This window comes from Ursus arctos, unplaced genomic scaffold, assembly GCF_023065955.2.
Source record: "Ursus arctos isolate Adak ecotype North America unplaced genomic scaffold, UrsArc2.0 scaffold_10, whole genome shotgun sequence".
Classification (NCBI taxonomy): domain Eukaryota; kingdom Metazoa; phylum Chordata; class Mammalia; order Carnivora; family Ursidae; genus Ursus; species Ursus arctos.
Genome location: NW_026622764.1, coordinates 77,474,228 through 77,497,332, shown reverse-complemented (window position 1 = coordinate 77,497,332; position 23,105 = coordinate 77,474,228). Strand labels below are relative to the sequence as shown.

At 40.0% G+C, this 23,105-nt stretch overlaps 1 protein-coding gene across 2 annotated transcripts in view; it reads left to right on the top strand.

The window, feature by feature from the left end:
• MPHOSPH8 (M-phase phosphoprotein 8) overlaps positions 1–23,105 on the top strand; it is a 68,254-nt gene that overhangs the window by 30,404 nt on the left and 14,745 nt on the right. For both annotated transcript variants that reach the window (XM_026492940.4, XM_057309840.1), the window contains 6 exons: positions 584–841; positions 14,175–14,300; positions 14,382–14,470; positions 16,753–16,893; positions 17,600–17,686; positions 21,316–21,470. In XM_026492940.4, coding sequence (XP_026348725.2) covers positions 584–841; positions 14,175–14,300; positions 14,382–14,470; positions 16,753–16,893; positions 17,600–17,686; positions 21,316–21,470 — 856 coding nt within the window. The remainder of the gene's footprint in view (positions 1–583; positions 842–14,174; positions 14,301–14,381; positions 14,471–16,752; positions 16,894–17,599; positions 17,687–21,315; positions 21,471–23,105) is intronic.

Here is a 23,105-nt window from a genome sequence, read left to right as displayed (position 1 = left end):
GAGTCCAGTTTTCAACATCCCTGCTAATAAAACCTGTCTGCTGTGTACCCAGAGTTTATAATGGAGTTATTCCTAATTTTGTTCTGTTGTGCCCTTTTTGGAGGTTATTATGTCACAGCTAGTGTTTTGCCACTATTTTTTCCACTTTGATCTTTAGTTTAAAGCTGAGTGGATTTTCACAGACATCAAGTATAATTTTACTAGTGCATAGTCAGTGTGCTGGCACCCTTCTGTTTCCCCTACTCACCACCAGGAATCATTCTTGTGCAAGGTTACCTGAAGGATACAGTTGTATGCAGTTGTTTTACAGCAGAAGGACCGTGGTGGCATGACTAGGAGTATTTTGAGGCTCACCATCTTCAGTAGGCCTTTGTCAAAACTGGGACTAGTTCTGAACACTTAATTAACAGCCATTCACTTTAGAGACCGTTTCGAAATATTAAGCAGCCAATACAAAGGCCAGTTAAAATAACTTCATGGCTTCGAGTAAAAATTTCAAAAATAACTGTTTAACACCCAGATTTTCTTTGGATTACAGTAGAAATTTGTGACTCATATTTATTCTGTCTTATTTTTTCACCAGCATTTAAGGAAATCAGAAATGCATTTGATTTCTTTAAATTAACTCCAGAAGAAAAAAATGATATTCCTGAGAATAATCGGAAAAGAGAAGAAATACCACTAGATTGTAAAATCACAGAAGATCACAAAACCAAGGAAAACAAGCAGTTACTTAAAGAAAGGAGAAATGCAAGAGATGAAACTGATACTTGGGCATATATAGCTGCAGAAGGTGATCGGGAGGTTCTAGACAGTGTGTGCCAAGCAGACGAGAATTCTGGTATGTGCGTAGTCATTTTGCAGTATTGTTTCAGGGTAAATGTACCATATTATCTCACTCTCCTTCTTCTTCGCTCCCAATGTAATTCTGATCAGAAAATAATGGAGTATATTTTAGCAAATCTCCTGACATTTTTTAATACATTTTTATATTGAAGACGTGAGTCATTCTGTGATTTCTAAATTCATTAAACAGATATTTTCTGAGTTCCTATACTGTGCTCAACACATTTAGAAATTATAAAGATTTTGGTTTTCTACATTACCTACTCTTGCCAAGCAGTCTGTTTCTATATCTTACTAGATTTCTTTCAGAAAATTATCAAATACAGACTTATTTGTATTCTGCCCTTTTAACTTTACAGTAAGTAACACTTGATAAATAAGATTATATTATAAATGCTGTCCTGGGGATGTTGGAATTGGCTGCCAAGGAGGGGAGAATCATGTGTAGAATACAGAGTACAATAGCTATAGGGAATAGTAATAAAAAGAGTGGTGTGTGTATAAAACTAGGACAGAATAAACAAAGGAGATTAACCTGATAAAACTTATTTGTGAATCTTAAGAAACAATTGAAGATAATTTTTAAAATACTTCAAAGTATGTGGCAGGCTAGATACTCTGGGTGGCTCTCATACTGCAGAACAACTAGATTCTGAATACAGTGTAAAACATGCTTTTTTATACATTGCTGAGCTTGCAAGAAATTGTGATACTTTCTTGGAGGAGTAGATGGAGGGAGGAAAGAGGTTACCCACAGGGCAAATGCCCAATAGCAGCATTCCTGTTGGGATATAAACAATAAAGAACAGATAGTAGGTATTGGTTTGCAAACTCAGAATTTGCCTGGGTGAAATCTGAAACCAGCCCCAGTATGGGAAGTGCAGGAAATGACCAAAGGAAGAGGCTGGCCATTTCAGATTAATAGGTGGCTGGTTTAATAAGGAAGGGAACTTATATACGAGGCTTGCCTTTGTTGACCACAAGATGAGTAGATAAATCTGCACATGTGCATACACACACCCCTTCCCTGAATCTTAGAAGTTTATATAGAGGCTTTAACTGGGTTCAGTCACATGTTTAGTCTAAATGGTCTCAGCAACACCTTATATTCTCAAGGCTATGTCCTTGAAATAGTTCCTAGTGTGGGAATGGTGGGTAGAATGTACATTATAAGGAGACCCCTCCGATTACTCAGATCCAGCTGTAGGTCAACCCAAAGTCACATCCTCTCGTGACCTCCTCCAGTGGTAAAGAGCATAAATAAAGCCAGAGGTTGGTTCACTGATAAGACTAATAGACAAGCTTCTAGCAACATTGATTATGGAGAAAAAAGGGTGCTTACCCAAACAATATTTCCAATGAAAAAGACATGGTCATAGATTGTATCCAGATTAAAAAGACTATTCTCTGAGCAGTTTTTTTACCAATAAATGTGAAAACAGAATGAAATGGGAAAATTCCTAGAAAAATATAGTTCAGCAAAACTAATCCAAGAAGAAATATAAAAATTAAATAGTTTTATAACTATTAAAGAATGTGAAATAGTAATTTAAAATAACCTTAAAAATTTAACACCAGGTGCAGATAGTTTCATACTCAAGAGCTTACCAAACTTATAAAAAGGTCTTCCTAAAAATAAAGAACGCTAACTCATACTATGGGCTTATTGTAATTTCAGAACCATAATGAGACAAAAACTTTGTTAGAAAGGAAAACGACAGGCCACGCTTATGTAAATATCCCAAGCAAAACATTAGCAAATTGAATCTAGCTGTATATAAAAACATTACCTCTTATGATCAAGTTAGGTGTTCCCTAGGAATTCACTGTGTAAAGGAGAAAACTGATTCAAGAACATTCTTGATTTTTTTAATTATATTATGTTAGTCACCATACAGTACATCCCTGGTTTCTGATGTAAAGTTCAGTGATTCATTAGTTGCGTTTAACACCCAGTGCACCATGCAATACATGCCCTCCTTACTACCCATCACCAGCCTATCCCATTCCCCCATCCCCCTCCCCTCTGAAGCTCTCAGTTTTTTTCCCAGCGTCCATAGTCTCTCATGCTTCATTCCCCCTTCCTTTTTTTTTTTTTTATAATGATTTTTTATTATATTATGTTAGTCACCATACAGTACATCCCCAGTTTTCGATGTAAGGCTCGATGATTCATTAGTTGTGTATAACACCCAGTGCACCATGCAATATGTGCCCTCCTTACTACCCATCACCGGCCTATCCCATTCCCCCACCGCCCTCCCCTCTGTAGCCCTCAGTTTGTTTCTCATAGTCCATAGTCTCTCATGTTTCATTCCCCCTTCTGATTACCCCCCCTTTCTTTATCCCTTTCTTCCCCTACTGATCGTCCTAGTTCTTACGTTCCATAGATGAGAGAAATCATATGATAATTGTCTTTCTCTGCTTGACTTATTTCACTTAGCATTATCTCCTCCAGTGCCGTCCATGTTGTAGCAAATGTTGAGAACTCGTTCTTTCTGATAGCTGAGTAATATTCCATTGTATATATGGACCACAGCTTCTTAATCCAGTCATCTGTTGAAGGGCATCTCAGTTCCTTCCACGATTTAGCTATTGTGGACATTGCTGCTATGAACATTGGGGTGCATATGGCCCTTCTCTTCACTATGTCTGTATCTTTGGGGTAAACACCCAGTAGTGCAATGGCTGGGTCATTAGGGTAGCTCAATTTTTAACTTTTTAAGGGACCTTCACACTGTTTTCCAGAGTGGCTGTACCAACTTGCATTCCCACCAACAATGTAGGAGGAATCCCCATTCTCCACATCCTCTCCAACAATTGTTGTTTCTTGCCTTGTCTATTTTTGCCATTCTAACTGGCGTAAGGTGGTATCTCAGTGTGGTTTTGATTTGAATTTCCCTGATGGCTAATGATTTTCAACATTTTTTCATGTGTCTGTTAGCCATTTGTATGTCTTCATTGGAAAAGTGTCTGTTCATATCTTCTGCCCATTTTATGATTTGTTTATTTGTTTCTCGTGTATTGAGTTTGAGAAGTTCTTTGTAGATCTTGGATACCAGTCTTTTATCTGCAGCGTCATTTGCAAATATCTTCTCCCATTCCGTGGGCTGCCTCTTAGTTTTTCTGACTGTTTCCTTGGCTGTGCAGAAACTTTTAATCTTGATGAAGTCCCATAAATTCATTTTATCTTTTGTTTCTCTTGCCTTTGGGGATGTATCATGAAAAAGGTTGTTTTGGCCGATGTCGTAGAGGTTGCTGCCTATGTTCTCCTCTAGAATTTTGATGGATTCCTGTCTCACATCGAGGTCTTTCATCCATTTGGAGTTTATTTTTGTGTATGGTGTGAGAGAGTGGTCAAGTTTCATTCTTTTGCATGTAGCTGTCCAATTTTCCCAGCACCATTTATTGAAGAGACTGTCTTTTTCCCACCGGATGTTTTTTCCTGCTTTATCAAATATTAGCTGCCCAAAGAGCTGAGGGTCCATTTCTGGGCTCTCTGTTCTGTTCCATTGGTCTATGTGTCTGTTTTTGTGCCAGTACCATGCTGTCTTTGTGATCACAGCTTTGTAGTACAGCTCGAAACCCGGCATTGTGATGCCCCCAGCTTGGTTTTTCCTTTTCAACAGTTCCTTGGAGATTCGGGGCCTTTTCTGGTTCCATACAAATTTAAGGACTATTTGTTCCAGTTCTTTGAAAAATGTCCTCGGTATTTTGATCGGGATAGCATTGAAAGTGTAGATTGCTCTGGGTAGCATGGACATTTTAACTATGTTAATTCTTCCGATCCATGAGCATGGAATATCTTTCCATCTTTTTATGTCTTCCTCAATGTCTTTCAAGAGTGATTTATAGTCTCTAGAATATAGGTCCTTTACGTCTCTGGTTAAGTTAATTCCAAGGTAACGTATGGTTTTTGGTGCTATTGTAAATGGGATGGATTCCCTAATTTCTCTTTCTTCAGTCTCGTTATTCGTGTATAGAAATGCAACTGATTTCTGAGCATTGATTTTGTATCCTGCCACGTTACTGAATTGCTCTGTAACTTCTAATAGTTTGGGAGTGGCTTCTTTTGGGTTTTCCATATAGAGTATCATGTCATCTGCGAAGAGAGACATTTTGACTTCTTCTCTGCCGATTTGGATACTTTTGATCCCTTTTTGTCGTCTGATTGCTGTTGCAAGGACTTCTAGTACAATGTTGAATAATAGTGGCGAGAGTGGGCATCCTTGTCATGTTCCTGATCTTAAGGGAAAGGCTTCCAGCTTTTCCCCATTGAGAATAATATTTGCAGTAGGCTTTTCATAGATGGCTTTTATGAGATTGAGAAATGTACCCTCTATTCCTACACTCTGAAGGGTTTTAATCAGGAAAGGATGCTGTATTTTGTCAAATGCTTTTTGGGCACCAATTGAGAGGATCATATGGTTCCTGAGTCTTTTCTTGTTGATATGATGTATCATGCTGATTGATTTGCGAATATTGAATCACGCTTGCATCCCAGGTATGAATCCCACTTGATCATGATGGATAATCCTTTTAATGTACTGTTGGATTCTATTAGCAAGTATCTTGTTCAGGATTTTGGCGTCTATATTCATTAGGGAAATCGGTCTGTAATTCTCCTTTTTGAGGGGGTCTTTGCCTGGTTTTGGATCAAGGTAATATTGGCCTCATAGAATGAGTTTGGTAGCTTTCCTTCTGTTTCTATTTTTTGAAATAGCTTTAGGAGAATAGGTATTATTTCTTCTTTGAATGTTTGGTAGAATTCCCCAGGAAAACTGTCCGGGCCTGGAGTTTTGTTTTTTGGAAGGTTTTTAATAACTGTTTCAATCTCTTCATAATTAATTGGCCTGTTTAAAAAATCAGTTTCTTCCTGTTTCAGTCTTGGTAGTTTATAGGTTTCCAGGAAGGCCTCCCTCTCTTCCAAATTGCTTAATTTATTGGCATAAAGCTGTTGATAAAATTTCTAATAATCCTTCCAGTTTCATTGGTGTTGGTTGTGACCTCTCCTTTTTCATTCATAATTTTAATAATCTGGGTCCTTTCTCTATTCTCTTGGATAAGTCTTGCCAGTGGTCTGTCAATTTTATTGATTCTCTCAAAGAACCAGCTTCTAGTTCTGTTGATCTGCTCTACTGTACTCCTGGTTTCTAATTCATTGATTTCTGCTCTAAACTTGGTCAACTGCTTCCTCGTGCGTGGATTAGGCCTGTCCCTCTGTTGCTGTCCGGCTTCTTGAGGTAAGAATATAAAAACTGCATTTTAGATTTTTCTGTTCTTTTGAGTGAGGCTTGGATGGCTATGTATTTCCCCCTTAGGACTGCCTTTGCAGTGTCCCATAGGTTTTGGAGCATTGTGTTTTCATTCTTGTTGGTCTCCATAAATTGTTTAAATTGATTTTTGATTTCCTGGTTTATCGAGTCATTCCTGAGCAGGATGGTTCTTAGTCTCCAAGTGTTTGAGTTTCTTCCAAATTTTTCCTTGTGGTTGAGTTCGACTTTCAAAGCGTTGTGGTCTGAGAATATGCAGGGAATAATTTCAGTCTTTTGGTATCGGTTGAGACCTGTTTTGTGATCCAGAATATGGTCTATTCTTGAGAATGTTCCATGGGCATTAGAATAGAATGAGTATTCTTTGGTTCTGGGGTGTAGTGTTCTATATATATCTATGAGGTCCAACTTGTCGAGTATGGCATTCAAAGCCCTTGTTTCTTTGTCGATTTTCTGCATGGGTGCTCTGTCTATTTCTGATAGTGGAGTGTTGAGGTCCCCTACTATCAACGTATTTTTATCTATATGTCTCTTTATTGTGGTTAAGAGTTGGTTTGTGTATCTTGCTGCTCCCCTGTTGGGGGCATTTTTTTATTTTAAAGATTTTATTTATTTATTTGACAGAGATAGAAACAGCCAGCAAGAGAGGGAACACAAGCAGGGGGAGTGGGAGAGGAAGAAGCAGGCTCACAGCGGAGGAGCCTGATGTGGGGCTCGATCCCATAACGCCGGGATCACGCCCTGAGCCGAAGGCAGACACTTAACCGCCGTGCCACCCAGGCGCCCCTGTTGGGGGCATATAAATTTAAAATTGTCATATCTACTTGTTGGATACATCCTTTAAGAATATTATAGTGCCCTTCTGTGTCTCTACCTATAGTCTTTATTTTAAAATCCAATCTGTCTGTTATGAGAATTGCTACCCCAGCTTTCTTTTGAGGTCCATTTGCGTGAAAGATGGTATTCCATCCCTTTACTTTCAGTCTGAATGTATCTTTAGGTTCAAAATGAGTCTCTTGTAGACAGCAAATGGATGGGTCATGTCTTTTTATCCAATCTGCAACCCTGTGGCGTTTTATGGGAGCATTTAGGCCATTTACATTGAGACTGAATATTGATAGATATGATTTTAATGATGCCATGTTGCCAGTACAGTCTTTGTTTCTATCGATTGTAACTTTCTGTTCTGTATCACTCTTGGGGCCTTTTTACCTTTATACAACCCCCCTTAATATCCTGTAGGGGTGGTTTCGTGGATATGAAATTGGTCAATGACTGGCGATTCTGGAAGGTCTTTATTTCTCCATCAATTCTGAATGACAGCCTTGCTGAATAAAGAATCCTTGGCTGCATGTTTTTCTCTGAAAGAGCTTTAAAAATGCCCCCCCAGCCCTTTCTCTCATTCCAGGTCTGTGAAGACAGGTCTGACGTAATTCTGATACCTTTGCCTTGGTATGTGAGAAATTTCTTTGCCCTGGCCGCTTTCAATACTGTATCCTTGGATCTAATATTTGCGACCTGCACTATGACGTGACGTGTCATAGGTTTGTCATGGTTGACCTTGGGAGGGGTCCTGTCTGCCTCTTGGACACGGATGTTTGTTTCCCTTGCTAGATTAGGGAAGTTTTCAGCTACGATTTTTTCAAATATCTCTTCTAGACCTCTGTTTTTCTCCACCCCTCCGGGATGCCGATGATCTGACATTGGAACATTTCATTGAGTCAGTAATCTCCCGTAAGCTACATTCGTTGGCGTGGATTTTTTTAAGTCCAGATTCTATTTTAGTTTTCTCTTCGACTAACCCATCCTCCAATTCACTGATACATTCTTCTGCCTCATTCACCCTGGCGGTCAGAGCCTCTAGTTTTGACTGCATTTGGCTCATAGAATTTTTAATTTCTGCCAGATTCGCTCTCATTTTTGCCCTTAGAGATTCTATGTTCTCATTAACATTTTCGTTAATACTTTTTCAAGTCTATAAATCATCTTGACCATTGTTACTCTGAATTCCATTTCTGATAATTTGGTTATATCCATATCCATTAGTTCTGTGGCAGAGGCCACAGACTCATTGTCTTTTCTTCACTGGGGGGGATTTCTCCTTCTCGTCATTCTGATGAGGAGAGATTGCGGGGTTGTCCAGAGCCCAAATTATTGACCGGACCCAGGCTGTGTGCCCTTGTTTTATAAGGATCTTAGGGATGTGGCCTTCTTGATTTTTCAGCCTGCCCTCTGGGGGAGGGGCCTGCCGTGCCGATACTCAGGCATCCCTGTTTGGGTAGAGTCTCCGTGTGCCCTGCGAGGGGGCCTGGGGGTGGGCACACTGTGAGCCGGTGTTTCCAGGCTTTTGTTCTCTGGTGGCTTTCCCTGGAGGTTTGCTGTGCCTGTTCTGAGAGTCAGAGCAGCAGTGGCCGAATCTCAGCCTCTGTCTCAGAACAGAGGGATCGCAGACCATTCTCCACTGATGTTCTGGCCACCTTAACTCTGTTTCTGTTGGTGCTGCTCAACCCTGCAGCGTCCCGGGATGTGTGCCCCACACCCGGCGTCCCAGCCCTCACTTCCAGGGCCGGCGCGTCTCTGTCCTTTGTGTTTCTTTTTTTTCTTTTTTCTTTTTTTTTTTTAAAGATTTTATTTATTTATTTGACATAGAGACAGCCAGCGAGAGAGGGCACAGAAGCAGGGGGAGTGGGAGAGGAAGAAGCATGCTCTCAGGGAGGAGCCTGATGCGGGGCTCGATCCCAGAATGCTGGAATCACGCCCTGAGCCGAAGGCAGACACTCAACGACTGCGCTACCCAGGCACCCCTGTCCTTTGTGTTTGTAACACCGCCAGCCGCCCGTCGCCCGCCGCCCCCACGCGCTCCAGAGCTCCCGGTCTCATTCTGGGTCCAGTGAGCACACTGGAGCTCCGTTTCAGTCTGGTGGCGTACGTTCCCCGGCTCACAGTCTCAGTCTGCTCTCTCGCAGGTGCCGATCCACGAGTCCGCCCGCTCCCCGGTGCAGGTGGCTAGTGCTTCCCGCCCGAATGCGGCTGCTCCCCCCCCCTTCCATTTATATTCCGATATCTGTGCGCGGTTTCACGGCTCCCTGCTTCGTACATCAATACTCAGCGCTGGAGATGTTCATTGTAGATCCAAATGTATCTTCCTGCGTCTCATGCTGATTCCGTGGATGTTCATGCTGGTCTGATACCTATTCAACTCGACTCAGGGGGCTGGCTGAAAAAGGGGTCCCCTACTCCTCCGCCATCTTAACTCCCAAGCCCTGAACATTGTTGATTTTTTAAAAAACAGAACCTAGCAATCTATGAATAAAAGGAAGCTTTCTCAAATTAATAAAGAACATTAAACCTTTGGCAAACATATGTCACCACTGTTATTCCACATTAGTCTAAGGTCTACCCAGTTGAGTAAGACAGTGAAAAACAAAAGATATAAGCTTTGGGAAGGAAGCCTCCGCCCGCAGAGCTTCTCATTATCAGATGTTATATATATGAAAAATTCAATCCACAAATCTTTAGAAATGTTAAATGTTTAGCAAGGTGACTGGATATAAGACCAATATAGAAAAGTTAACTACAGTTCTCTATTTCTATACAATGTACATTTCTGCATACATTTCTACATAAATAATAAATGTAATCTTAAAAAGTTAATTTTCAGTCAAAAAAATAAAAAGCATTGGCAAGGGTGTGGAGAAAAAGGAAACTTTGTGAACCGCGGGGTAATGTAAATTGGTACAGTCTCTGTTGAAAACATTATGGATGTTCCTCAAAAAATTAAGAAAAGACACCTTATGACTCAGTAATTCTGAAAGAAATTAGAAAAGGGAAGGAAAAGAAAAGGAAAGAAAAGAAAAGGAAAACACTAATTCTAAAAGATATATACACCTCTATGTTTATTGCAACATTATTCATGATAGCTAAGATATAAAAGCAAGCCAAGTGTCCCATCCATGGATGAATGGATAAAAAAGCTGTGGGGTGTGTGTACGTACACACACACACACACACACACACACACACACACACACACACAATGGAATATTACTCGACCATAAAAAAGAATGAGATTTCCAGCAGCATGGATGGACCTACAGGGTATTATACTAACTGAAATAGGTCAGAGAAAGACAAATACCCCCATATGATATCACTTATATGTGGAAACTAGAAAACAAAACAAATGAATAAATAAAAAGCAGAAACAGATCCATAAATAGAACAAACTGGTGGTTGCCAGAGGGGAGGGGATAGGACAAATGGCAAAATGGGTGAAGGGTGGTGGGAGATACAGGCGTCCAGTTATTGGATGAATAAGTCACCAGGATAAAAGGTACAATGTAGGGAATGTAGTCAGTGGTATTGTAATAGTGTTCTGTGGTGACAGATGAAAGCTCCACTTGTGGTGAACATAGCCCAAGGTATAGAGTTGTTGAATCACTATGTTGTACACCTGAAACTAGTGTAACGTGTGTCAACTACACTTCAATTAAAAAAAGGTAGGGGGATGAGAAAATTTTCAGTAGCAACACTTTCAAAAGATTGCTAAGAATATTGTATATGAAGATCTGTAAGACCTGTATGGAGAAAATTATAAAAACTTTTTGGAAGTTATTAAAATTTATACCATTTTATTAATAAGCACAATATTATAAATTTGCCATTTTCTTCAATTTGTCTATAGTGTCACTGTGGTTCCAGTCAACTTCCCATCATAATTTTTCATGGAATTTATAAACAATTCTATAATTTCTTTTGAAGACAAACGAAAAGCCAAAACCAGTTATCCCAGTAGTTATCAAAACCTGCTGTATAAAACCGTAGAACTAGATACAGTATTTACTTGGCATCCGGAAGGTTACATTAGTTAATTGAGTAGAGCCCTCTGACTAGGACTGTTGCAGATGTGGAAACTGGATAGATGGTAAGTGGCAACACACATCTGGGGGGGAAGATAAGCTCTTTATATATAGATGGTGTGAGGATACTTGGTTATCCATGTGGAAGAAACCATACACAAAAACCAAATCCTCATGGATTAAGGCCTTAAATATAAGGGGGATAGTTAGATATTAGGTATTTGGAGGATAAAGGATCATATCTTTAAGACCTTGGAGGTAGGGGAGGATTTCTGAAACAAGACACAAAAACTACCATAAAAGAAAAAACTGATAAAGTTGACTGCAAAACAGTTCCATTCATCAAAGTTCCCATTACAAAAGGTGAAAAAAACAGAGGATTGGTTCTCAAAATATATAAAGAATTTCCTCAGTATGATACTGTATTAGTTAGGATTCTCCAGAGAAACAGAATCAACAAGATGTATATATAAAAGGAGGTTTGTTATGAAGAATTGGCATGCGTGATTATGAAGGTTTAGAATAGTTTCACAACCTGCCATTTGCAATGTAGACCCACGAAAGCTGGTAGTATAATTTCGGTCTGAGTCCAAAGGCCTTAGAACCACAGAGCTGATGGTGTAAGCCCTGGAGCCCAAAGGTCCAAGAACCAGGATTCCTGATGTCTTAAGGCAGAAGATGGAGGTCCCAGCTCAATGCAGAGGATTGGGTGATGCCTGCCCACAGTGATGAGGGCAGATCTTTAGTTCATTCTACTGATTTGAGGCCCTCAAAGACACACCCAGAAATAATGTTTTACCAGCTATCTGGGCATCCCTTAGTCCAGTCAAGTTGACACACAAAATTAGCTATTGTAGATATCAATTTCTTTTTAAAGATTTTATTTATTTGAGAGACAGAGATTGCATGCAGGCATGCGTAGGAGCATGAGCAGGAGGGAGGGGCAGAGGGAGAGGGAGAAGACACCCCGCTGAGCAGGGAGCCTAATAAGGGGTTTGATCCCAGGACCCCGAGATCATGACCGAAGGCCAGATGCTTACCTGACTGAGCCACCCAGGCACACAATACCAATTTTTGTAAAGCTAAGAAACAAACAACTGTAGATTTTTTAGGATATATGTATTTATGGCAAAACCATTTTTAAAAAGAACAAAAGGGAATGACAGATTCAAACTCCAGATCCATGACATTGCTGTGGTGGGGGGTGGCAGAGTGGGGGAGTGTTTAGGCCCCAGAGTGGTTCTGTGCTCAATTAACTGCTGTGTTCACGGATGTTCACCTCCTAACACACTCTTTAGTGTTACTAAAAATAAAGTTTATTAAAGTTAGTAAAGTTTATTAAAAATAGAAAAGGCTATAACTACCAGATGCCGAATCAAGATCCAATACTTGGTAGGAATGAACGTAGGATTTTGAACCAGTTGGCTATGTTAGAGACCAAAATCCAAGCTACAGCATACCTTTTCTTGTTATTTATGTTGTATGTTGTTGTTGTAACAGTCCTGTAAGTTAGGTGGTGGTATCTGAATCGATACAATCCCTCATCTGTCCTGCTTCCCACATCTTTCCATGGTATTGTGGTCCTAAGCTAGAGAGGGAGGCTCAGCTGTAGGCTCAGATACGTCTCAGTGAGAATATGGCTCTTGGCTTACTGATGTGTGTGTCTGCGCAAATCACAGAACCTCTTTGCCTTGTTTTCTTTCTTTTTTCTTTTTTTTAAAGATTTTATTTATTTATTTGACAGAGAGAGAGACAGCCAGCGAGAGAGGGAACACAAGCAGGGGGAGTGGGAGAGGAAGAAGCAGGCTCATAGTGGAGGAGCCTGATGTGGGGCTCGATCCCATAACGCCGGGATCACGCCCTGAGCCGAAGGCAGACGCCCAACCGCTGTGCCACCCAGGCGCCCCTATTTTCTTACCTGTAACATGTATGCTCATATAGGTTATTGTGTGTGGATAAATATGCTAATTTATGTAAATACCTTAACACTTCTCACTGAATGTTAGCTGCTTTTACTATTACCACTACTGTTATTCAGAAAGTAAGGTACAGCAAGTTTACATGACTTACTCAGAGCCATGCAACTGACATCTGGAGCTGGGATACAGAAAATCCAGTATGTGTAGCTCCCAAGGCTGTGATGTTTCTACGATGGAATGCTCTTGGGTAGCAAAGAGAAGTGTTGGTTTGAGTTGAAAGCTTTGGAAGAATTTCCTTCCATTTCTTTGCATGTCTTTTACAAACTTCATTTCTATGGCAAGGTTAACTGCCTAACATTTGTATAGTTTGAGGAATTGGTTTTAGGTGAAAATACCTTAACTCTTACCATAAAATATTTATGCTTTTTGCTTTTTTAAAATAGCACAGTTGAAGGACATCTGGGTGGGTGGCTCAGTTAGTTGGGCGTCCAACTCTTGATTTCAGCTCAGGTCATAATTTTCAGGGCCCTGGGATCAAGCCCCACATCGGGCTCTGTTCTGGGTATGGAGGCTGCTTAAGAGTCTTCCTCTCCCTCTGCCCCTCTCTGCCCCCCCCCAAATAAGTACGTAAATAAAATCTTTAAAAATAGCACAGTTGTTTTGAGTACTCCCAATGAGTTATGCTCAAATCCTATTTGTTGCACTGCCAGTAGTGGATGAACATGGCCTTTCCTAAGGTTAGGAAAGCCCCTGGGTCAGACAGATGAGGGAGTTAACTAGCACTTGCTTTGTGGGTAGAAGGGAGCACAGAGGGCTTCTAGGAGGAGGAGCTGGAGCTGAGTCTGTAAGATCAGTGACTTATTTATGTACAGGTTTGGTTTACACATTTAGAATGGCTTTACTTACATAACTGATTTGGAGACGGTGTATATCCAAGAAGAATGGCCAAAGATAGAAATGTTAAGAGATTCCTCTTACTGAATCCCTGTGATTTTTCTCTCTTCCTTTAAGCTACTCAATCTTGTATTTAAAATTCATAGTTCATTATTTTATAATTAATAGATTACCTACTTTATGCCTTTGAAGCACGAAGACATCTAAATGTGGATCGTTGGTATTACTCGACCAAGAAAAGCAGAAATTTAGTTAAAGACTCAATTACATAATGAAGTATGTTACAAGTGTATATAAAACTTTGGTTAAGACACCACAAACTTAATAAAACAGCATTGTTATGGGGGAAAAATGTGTATTAATAAGGCTCTTCTGTGTTCCAGATGGCAGACAGCAGATTTTGAGTTTGGGCATGGACTTGCAATTGGAATGGATGAAACTAGAAGATTTTCAAAAGCATCTTGATGGGGAAGATGAGAACTTTACCACAGCAGATGCAATTCCAAGTAGTGAGTAGTTAGGAATTTTGGAGGTCCTTTTCATGAATCTAGATAGGTGAAGCCTAATTTATCTTAATTCTTTCATTATAGATTTATTGAGGGATGCTGTAAAAAATGGGGATTATATTGCTGTGAAGGTTGCACTTAATTCAAATGAGGACTATAACCTGGACCAAGAGGTAATATGTCTTAGTAAAATCTCATGAAATAAAGATGGGAAGTAGCTCTTTTAACATAGTACCGTTTTATTTTTCATTTTTTAAAAATTAGAAAAGTAGTGTTCATTTTGTAAACTGAAAACACAGTAGAAATGTATAATGTAGAAAATTATAGACCTTGTGATTTCAGCCCCAAGAGTGACCGTTTGGTTTAGCTGTGGCCTGTCTGGTTTTGTCTGTGGTTGAACCTCTGCTGCTCTGAAGGGCTTAAAATGACTCCTTGTGTCCTTGTCACTGTTGGTCTTTCATTGGTAGGCACCTGTTCACAGCAACTGCCCATGGTTCTGTTGCTGCAGTTTTTCATTCTGATTTATGGGGGGGGGGGGGGGGGTGTTTTTGTTTTTGTTTTAGTGAAAGCATGTTAACCCTTTCTTCCTAGTTTTTAGTTTTTGTTTTTTCAGTCTTTCTTGCTTAGAGGATTTTTATTTTTAGATAGTCACATCTGTTGATCCTTTCCTTTATGTCTTTTGGGTGTCTTGCTTACAAAAGATTTTTATATTTTCTTCTTTAGTATTTTTGCTTTAGTGGTGGATTTTTTTAGGCTTAATACCTAGGGGTTAAAATTCAAAAAAATTATTGGGATTTTGGGTAAAATTGCATGAACTCTGTAGATTAATTTGGCTGAGAATTGACATTTTTACATTTTGAGTCTCCAAATAAGAACATGATAACTCTTCATCCATTCAGCTCTTCATTTATTCCTCAAGCAAAGTTTTATAAGTTTTTTTCCTTTGTATGGTTCTTGCACATTTATTTTAGATGTGTTCCTACGTATTTGATAATTTTTAAATGATCTTAGTATGATCATTAGGATCTTTTTCCTCCCACATTTTGTTTTCTAACTGGTTATTATATTTGTTTGGTGAAGCTGTTGATTCGTGTGTGTACACTTGCATGTGGTCTCCAGTCACTTTGTGAAATTCTCTTACCATAATAATTTTTAAGTCACTTGCCTGGGATTCTCTGGGCAGATAATATGATCATCTGCTAAAAAGTAACTATCTTGTTTCCTTTTATCCCAGTAATATTTATTTTTCTGGTTTTGTGAATTTGGTGACATTTTGAAGAATAGTGTTGGTGAAAGTGATCCTGTTCGGTCTCTGATCTGAGTGGGGATTTGCCCTTAGGTTCTGTGTGGAGTTTCTCTTTCTGTTGTACTGCTGTTGGTTTCTTGTGGACAGTAGCCTTTCTCTTTCTAGACTTCCTTTCTTTGTTTACTTGCTTAAGTTTTTATCAGGGATGGATGTTGGGTTTTATCAGATTTTTGTTTCCTACTTTAATACTAATGTAGCTCGGTCTTTATTAATAAATTAGAAAAAGGTTTTTTCCCTTTAATATTTTTGTAGTAATAAGATACTTCAAAAATGAGAGGAAGTGCACTATCTTACTTCAGTTGATTTTTCTTTTGTATTCCTTTAGGTTGCTCATACAGGTGAATTCTGCTAAGCTTTCAGATTATAGCCAAATTAACTACACTGTTAGAACTTGGTTTTAGCAGATGGTATTTAATAAATGGTTTGGTATTCCTATGTGTTTGTTTCAGTTAATGATCGGAAATATTTTAGCTATTGATGACCTTTTTATTTTTTGTCAACTTTATGTAATTTTTATCTTTTTAAAGTACTTTAATTTCTCAATTTTGTCATAGCCTCTTAGAAACCAGTCATATCAGTGTCCTGTTTCCTGCTTCTGAATTTTCTTCTTTATCCTTTGAGTAGCCAAACTGTCACTTCACAACAGCTATATTCACATAGGCCACCATTTGTGATGACAGCATTCACTGAGCCTGTCATCAATAGAGTGGACTTAGGTCGCGTCTAGTGGTCATTTGTAGCCTTAGGTCTTTTGGCCAATTAAGTCTGTATCATGAATGTGTGAGTTTCACCTGTTTACCTAGAACACGGGGGACTTTTGCACCTGAAATGTGCAATAAATAAATAAATAAATACCTTTGCCATTTTTATAGCATCAAGGTATGAATATTCATCATCATTTGTCATGCAGAATGTTGCTGTGATAGGCCTTTACAGCATGGAAGTTCTAAAATTTTATGGTATTTATATATGAAAGAAATTGTAATATTTCTGATTATTATAAGCATGTTTTTGTGAAAACCTTAAATAACTGCTTAAATCAGTGCACTTAAGTGATTTCACATTGAAACATCATAGATGAAAAGGCTTAGTTCTAAAATTTTTCTGATAGACATTGACATGTTTTTTTCCTCAACAAAACCAATGAAGGATTCAAGCGGGATGACACTGGTGATGCTCGCCGCAGCAGGAGGGCAAGACGACCTGCTGAGGCTCCTCATCAGGAAAGGGGCTAAGGTGAATGGCAGACAGAAGAATGGGACCACCGCCCTCATTCATGCGGCTGAGAAGGTTGGGATCAGTTTCTTAGTCTGTGGGAATTCCTGCCTGTGGACCAGAACAGAGTCTGTTTCTGTAGTGAAATACAACTCTCATATAGTCACATAACTTTAGAATCTCATATTTCAGTTCATCTAGGACTTGTCATGAATAGATTTTTTTTTTTAATCAAGAGTAGTGCTTTGTAATTGAATTTTCAGAATGTGATTTATCTAGTGGGAAGTGATTCATATTGAGAAAGGACCCCGGGGGCACCTGGTTGGCTTAGTCTGTAGAGCGAGCGACTCTTGATCTCAGGGTAGTGAATTCAAGCTCCATGCTAGGCATAGAGATCACTTTAAAAAAAGAGAAAGGCCTTCCGAATAATGTACTAATGCTGGTTTCAATCTTAAATCTTTTAAGAATCTTTTCCAGTTGGAGTTAAGTGTTCCTTTTGATTAAGAATTTCATTAAAATGTTCCCACATATTATCTTTTTAAAGGATTGATATACAGTTTCTTATGTTGAAACTAGTAAACTTCAAGTTGAAGTTGCTGTCAAATTATGTATGCCTGTGCATGGGCCTTGAACGGTGGAGCACAGTGAAGAACCACGTTCACTAACCTGGTTGGGATAGAATCTGAGTATTTTTCCTGATGGCTAAAAATTTCGTCATCAAAAACTATCTTACTTTTAAAGAATTTTGGGAATTAAATTTGCTCTTTTTTTTTTTTAATAGAACTTTTTAACTACAGTGGCTATTCTTTTGGAAGCAGGAGCTTTTGTAAATGTCCAGCAGAGCAATGGTGAGACTGCTCTAATGAAGGTAAATACATCACTTCGGTCTTGAGGGATGTTCCTGTTGGGACCTCTGATTGCCAGGCACTCTGCCAGGGGCTGGGAATATGATGGGGAATAGGACACAGATGTGTAGGAGAAACAGGTCAGCAGATTTAAAGCTGGTGTGAGCAATAATGTGATAGGAATAAACCGAGAGAGCCATGGGATTACATAAAAGTTGATACCAGGCTCAGCAATGTGGATTGACAGTGGGACAGGGTGGGGTACCTGGCTGGCTCAGTCGATAGAGGATATGACTCTTAATCTTGGGGTCATAAGTTCGAGCCCCATTGTTGGGTGTAGAGATTACTTTAAAAAAAAAAAATGAGATGGTGGATGTGATAGGTGGCGGAGCTGCATCCTACGAATGATATACAAGCTGGCAGGGATGAATTGTGTAAGCGGGAACTGGAATAGGATATGCACAGAGAGCTGGGAGTGGAAAAGAACATGATGTACTTCCATTATTTGCTGGGTTCATCTCCTTAGCCTCCGATTTCTTCATGTGTGTTTGGAATTACGGTTTGCTGACCATTTTGAGTGGAAGGTTGTTAAAGCCTCCCCCATGACTCCCCCTTTAATTACCTCTCCCTGTTTAATAGTTTTGTATTTGCCTCTCCTGGGGCCCAGCCTGGTCTAGCATGTTCCTGTGGCAGTTCTAGGTTCCTGGCTTAAGATGCCATTAGGACATAGCAGGTCCTGACACCAAGCCATGCATTAGGTCCCGGGATGGAGGCTCTCTTTTACTGCCCCCTTCCTAGATACAGTTTTGGGCAAGGAAATGACCCAAGTAGGTGTTTGTCTGCAGTACCTGTTTTCAGCTGTCTTTCCTGAGTCAGTAAGAGCACAGGTGTAGGCCCTAGTTAGCACTGGGCCTGGTTCTGAGTGTGATCTTGAATCTCTGTTATTCTCAAGACTGGGATCACCTCTCCCCTCAACCTTCTTCCACACTCAGGATGTGGACCTTGCTCACTGCTTGTGTTGCTGTTTCATTTTTTTTTTTTTTAAGATTTTATTTATTCGACAGAGATAGAGACAGCCAGCGAGAGAGGGAACACAAGCAGGGGGAGTGGGAGAGGAAGAAGCAGGCTCACAGCAGAGGAGCCTGATGTGGGGCTTGATCCCAGAACGCCGGGATCACACCCTGAGCCGAAGGCAGACGCTTAACCGCTGTGCCACCCAGGCGCCCCTGCTGTTTCATTTTTGGTTCAGGAGCTCTACTTTTGAATTTTAATTTTCCTTTTTGTGCTTCTGTTGCCATATGCTTAGAGCAGAGGTGACATCTCAAATACGAATTAAAACTTTGTCTTATTGAAAAATCACCAGGTACATTCAAAACAGCAAATACTTAAGTAGTCTGGTGCGGAAAGATGTACACATAGGGCAGTGAGCATGGACATGGTCCACATCCGGGCTGAGGAATTAGGACAACTTGATCCTAAGAGCAGTTGGGAGCCACTAAAAGGTTTAAGCTAGAGAAGGACATAATCAGAATAAAGGTGGTTGTTTTTAATGTCCCTTAGTTCAGTAGAGAGAACAAATTGGTTAAAAGGACAAGCAGTTTGCAGACTTATAGGGATGTTTTTAAAATTAGGTGAAATAATAGTCTGTACCTGGGTAGTGACAGTGGAGACAGAAGTAGGTAGACTGACCAGAGTGGTTTAAGAAGGTAGAATTCACAGGACTTGGTAATTGAAGGTGATGCTTGGTAATCCTATTTCCTAATTTAGGGAACTCAGGCAGTATACAATGGGAGTGGGGTTTCATTTGAGCTGGAAGTGCTCAGAGGGTGTTGCACCTGTGGACCTTTAGCTCAGGAGGGAGGGGTCAGCTATAGATTCAGATTCCGGTTCATCAGAGTAGCACAATGACAGCCCTAGGCTGAGAGTAGAAGGGAAAGAAAGCCAGAGATGGGAGGCAGCCACATAGGAAAGACCAGACAAGGAGGAGGAAGATAGGAGAGAGAAGTATCCTGAGCATTTCAAGGAGGAGCTGGCCTGCACCAGCTGCTGAGGCAGTGTTGCCTAAGGAGGCCGAGAAGTGCCGTGGGAAGCAGCACTGGAGAGCGTGTGGGTGCCGTCCTTTGTTGGGTGTGAGGGGTGTGGGATTGCAGGGGTGAGGAGGTGGATGCTGGATGGAGCAGGCACTTACGAGTTGATCTGAGGAGGAGGAAGGCAGTGTCCAGAGAGGAAGGGGTCAAGGGACTGTTTGTTGCTTCTGCCTAGAGAAGAGCTTAAAGCATATTTAACTACTGTCTAAATAAGACTGCCTATAACCATATTTAAATTTCGTTTCTGGTTTTTTGTTTTGTTTTGGTCTGGTTTTTGTTTGTGTTGGGTTGGGGGTTTTATTGGTACTGGTTCCTTAAGCTTTAAGAATTTAGTATATTAAATTGGTTTTTAGAATTGGAAGAAATAAACACGGGGAGAGATTTTCAGAAATTTTTGAAACAATTTAAAAAACGTTTCATCTCAGAAATCATATATAAAATTTTCATTACCAGAGTGTGAGGGTGTGGAGAAAGCACATTCTTCTCACCCACCGATGTGGGACATATAATTGGTTCTAGCAGGGCTTCTCAACCTTCCCGCTCCTGACATTGTGGACCAGATCATTTGTAGGATATGTAACAGCATCCCTAACCTCTGCATCAGATGTCATTAGTACCCACCCTGTAACCACCAGTAATATCTCCGTACATTGCCTGGATTCCCCTGGGGGGGCAAAACCACCCCAGTGAGAACCACTGGATTACATCCTTTTGAAGGGCATTTGTCAGATCCCCCGTGAGATGCATGCCCTTTGACCTTGCTCTTGCACAGCTTAGAAACCTACTCTGTAGAAACACTGTCTGGAGTGGTAGCACATCGGATGGCCTTGTTCTTGGAGGAAAGCGTACTGGCTTGCCCTGGTCCTTTACAATATATTATTTAATTTCAGCCTCAGTGTTCTGAGGCAGAAGTACTGTGACCCCCTTTTGACAAATAGAAACAGTGAGACTCAGAATTAGGGACTTACTTGAAGTCCCATAGCTTTGTAAATAACAGACAGGAGAGAACATGGATGTAGGTCTTTTTACTCTAGAAAGGTCTTTGAACTGTGTCCAGGTCCATCTTAAATTTGCCAAATTCAAATTTGTATTTATGCTTAATTAGTCTCCTTTAAAGCAGCTTCTAGGGAAATTTTGAAATTATTCTGTGATGCTAAGAGACTTGAAAAATGGAGCACGCTAGAGCTTAGAAAGGCCTGGTTGATCAATGATGGAACCTGTCCTGAAGCTGACTACCTGAAGAAAGGCCTGGTATTTGTTCTGTCTTGGGACAGAAGTATCTTTTTCGGAGTTGCCCATCTCCCCAGGAGTCAGGGGTAAAGTTGAATGTAGCAGATTTCAGTACTGCTCACAGAGTAAAAGGAGTGTACCACTGTTGGTTTACATAACAGTTTGTAACCCTTGGTGAGACCTGATGCCAGGTTTTCTTCCCCCTGTCCAACATTCTTGTCCTTCTCTTCACAAAGAACTCCCAGGCTCACATGTGGAGAAAGGGGCAAACACAGATTGGTAGTTAACTTATTTTACAGCTAAGTAATTACTACTCCTTTTCCCCCCCACCGTAGGCCTGTAAAAGAGGAAATTCTGATATTGTACGACTTGTAATTGAGTGTGGAGCTGACTGCAATATTTTGTCAAAGCACCAAAACAGTGCACTGCATTTTGCAAAGCAGTCTAACAACGTGTTGGTGTATGACTTGCTGAAGAATCATTTAGAGACGTAAGTGTGAGCGAATGTGCCCTGGTTAAGTCAGAGTCTGTTTGGACACATCATAATTAAAATGGCCTGTGTATAATTGCTCAGACAAAGATTATTAAGTGGAAGTCCTGACAGGTTTCTATTCTCAAAAGATCGTAAGTTTAGTAAGTGGCATATGAATTATTTTTCTGACTGTTACTGAGGTCTCAAACTTTCAAACTTAACAGTGTCCTATCTGGGAGTATCTCATTAAAATCTTAATTATGCTCGTAATTTGCCTCATGCTTTCTTAAAACTGTTTAATCCGTAGTTCTTTTTTTTTTTAATAGACATAATTTTTTCAAGCAGTTTTAGGTTCACAGTGAAATTGAGCCAAAAGTCCAGAGAGTTCCTATATATCCTCTACTTCCATACATGCACAACCTCCCCTACTGACATCTGTCACCAGAGTGGTGCATTTGCTAAAACCAGTGAGCCTGCATTGACAGTTACCACCCAAAGTCCATGGTTTACATTCGGGTTCACCTTGGTGTTGTGTGTTCTGGGGTTTTGACAAATGTATGACATGTACCCACCATTAGTGTCATACAGAATAGCACTGCCCTAAAAATCCTCTGTGCTCTGCCTGTTCATCCCTTCCTGCCCCGGACCTGTGGCAGCTCCTGACCTTCTTGCTGTCTCTGTTGTTTTGCTTTTTCCAGAATGCCATGCAGTTGCCCTTTTCAGATTGGCTTCTTTCACTTAGTAATATGCATTGAAGACTCCTCCATGTCTTTTTTTTTTTTTGCTTTAATTCCAGTTAGTTAACATAGCATTATATTTCAGGTGTACAATATAGTGATTCAGCAGCTTTGTGCATTACTCAGTGCTCATCGCTCTTAATCCCCTTCGCTGATTTCCCCCATCCCCCACCCACCTCCCCTGTGGGAACTATCAGTTTGTTCTCCATAGTTGTCTGCTTTTTGGTTTGGATCTTTATTTTTCCTTTGTTCATTTGTTCTGTTTCTTAAATTCCACATATGAGTGAAATCATATGGTATTTGTCTTTCTCTGACTTACTTCACTTAGCATTCTATCTACTCTCTCGAGCCGTCCATGTTGCAAATGACAAGATTTCACTTTTTATGGCTGACTAATATACATACCACCTCTTCTTTATCCATTCATCATCTATCGATGGACACTTGGCTGCTTCCATAATTTGGCTGTTGTAAATAATGCTGTGTAAACATAGCGGTCCTCCATATCTTCATGGCTTGATACCTTATTTCTTTTTAATGCTGAACAGTATTCCATTGTCTGGATGTACCGCAGTTTATCCGTTCAACTTCATGCTTTTTCAAAAGAATTCTAAATCATTTTATTTCAGTCGAAAGTTCATACAGGTAATTTGGAAGCTTTTTTCTAAAGAATTATTTCGGCTTACTCAGCCATCAAAAAGAATGAAATCTTGTCATTTACAACCATGTGGTTGGAACTAGAGGGTATTATGCTAAGCAAAATAAGTCAGAGAAAGACAAGTACATGATTTCATTCATGTGGAATTTAAGAAACAAAACAGATGAACATAGGGGAAAGAAAGGAAAAATAAAATAAAATGAAAATTAAGAACCACCATAAGGACCATTAGGCAAACCATAAGAGATGCTGAACTCT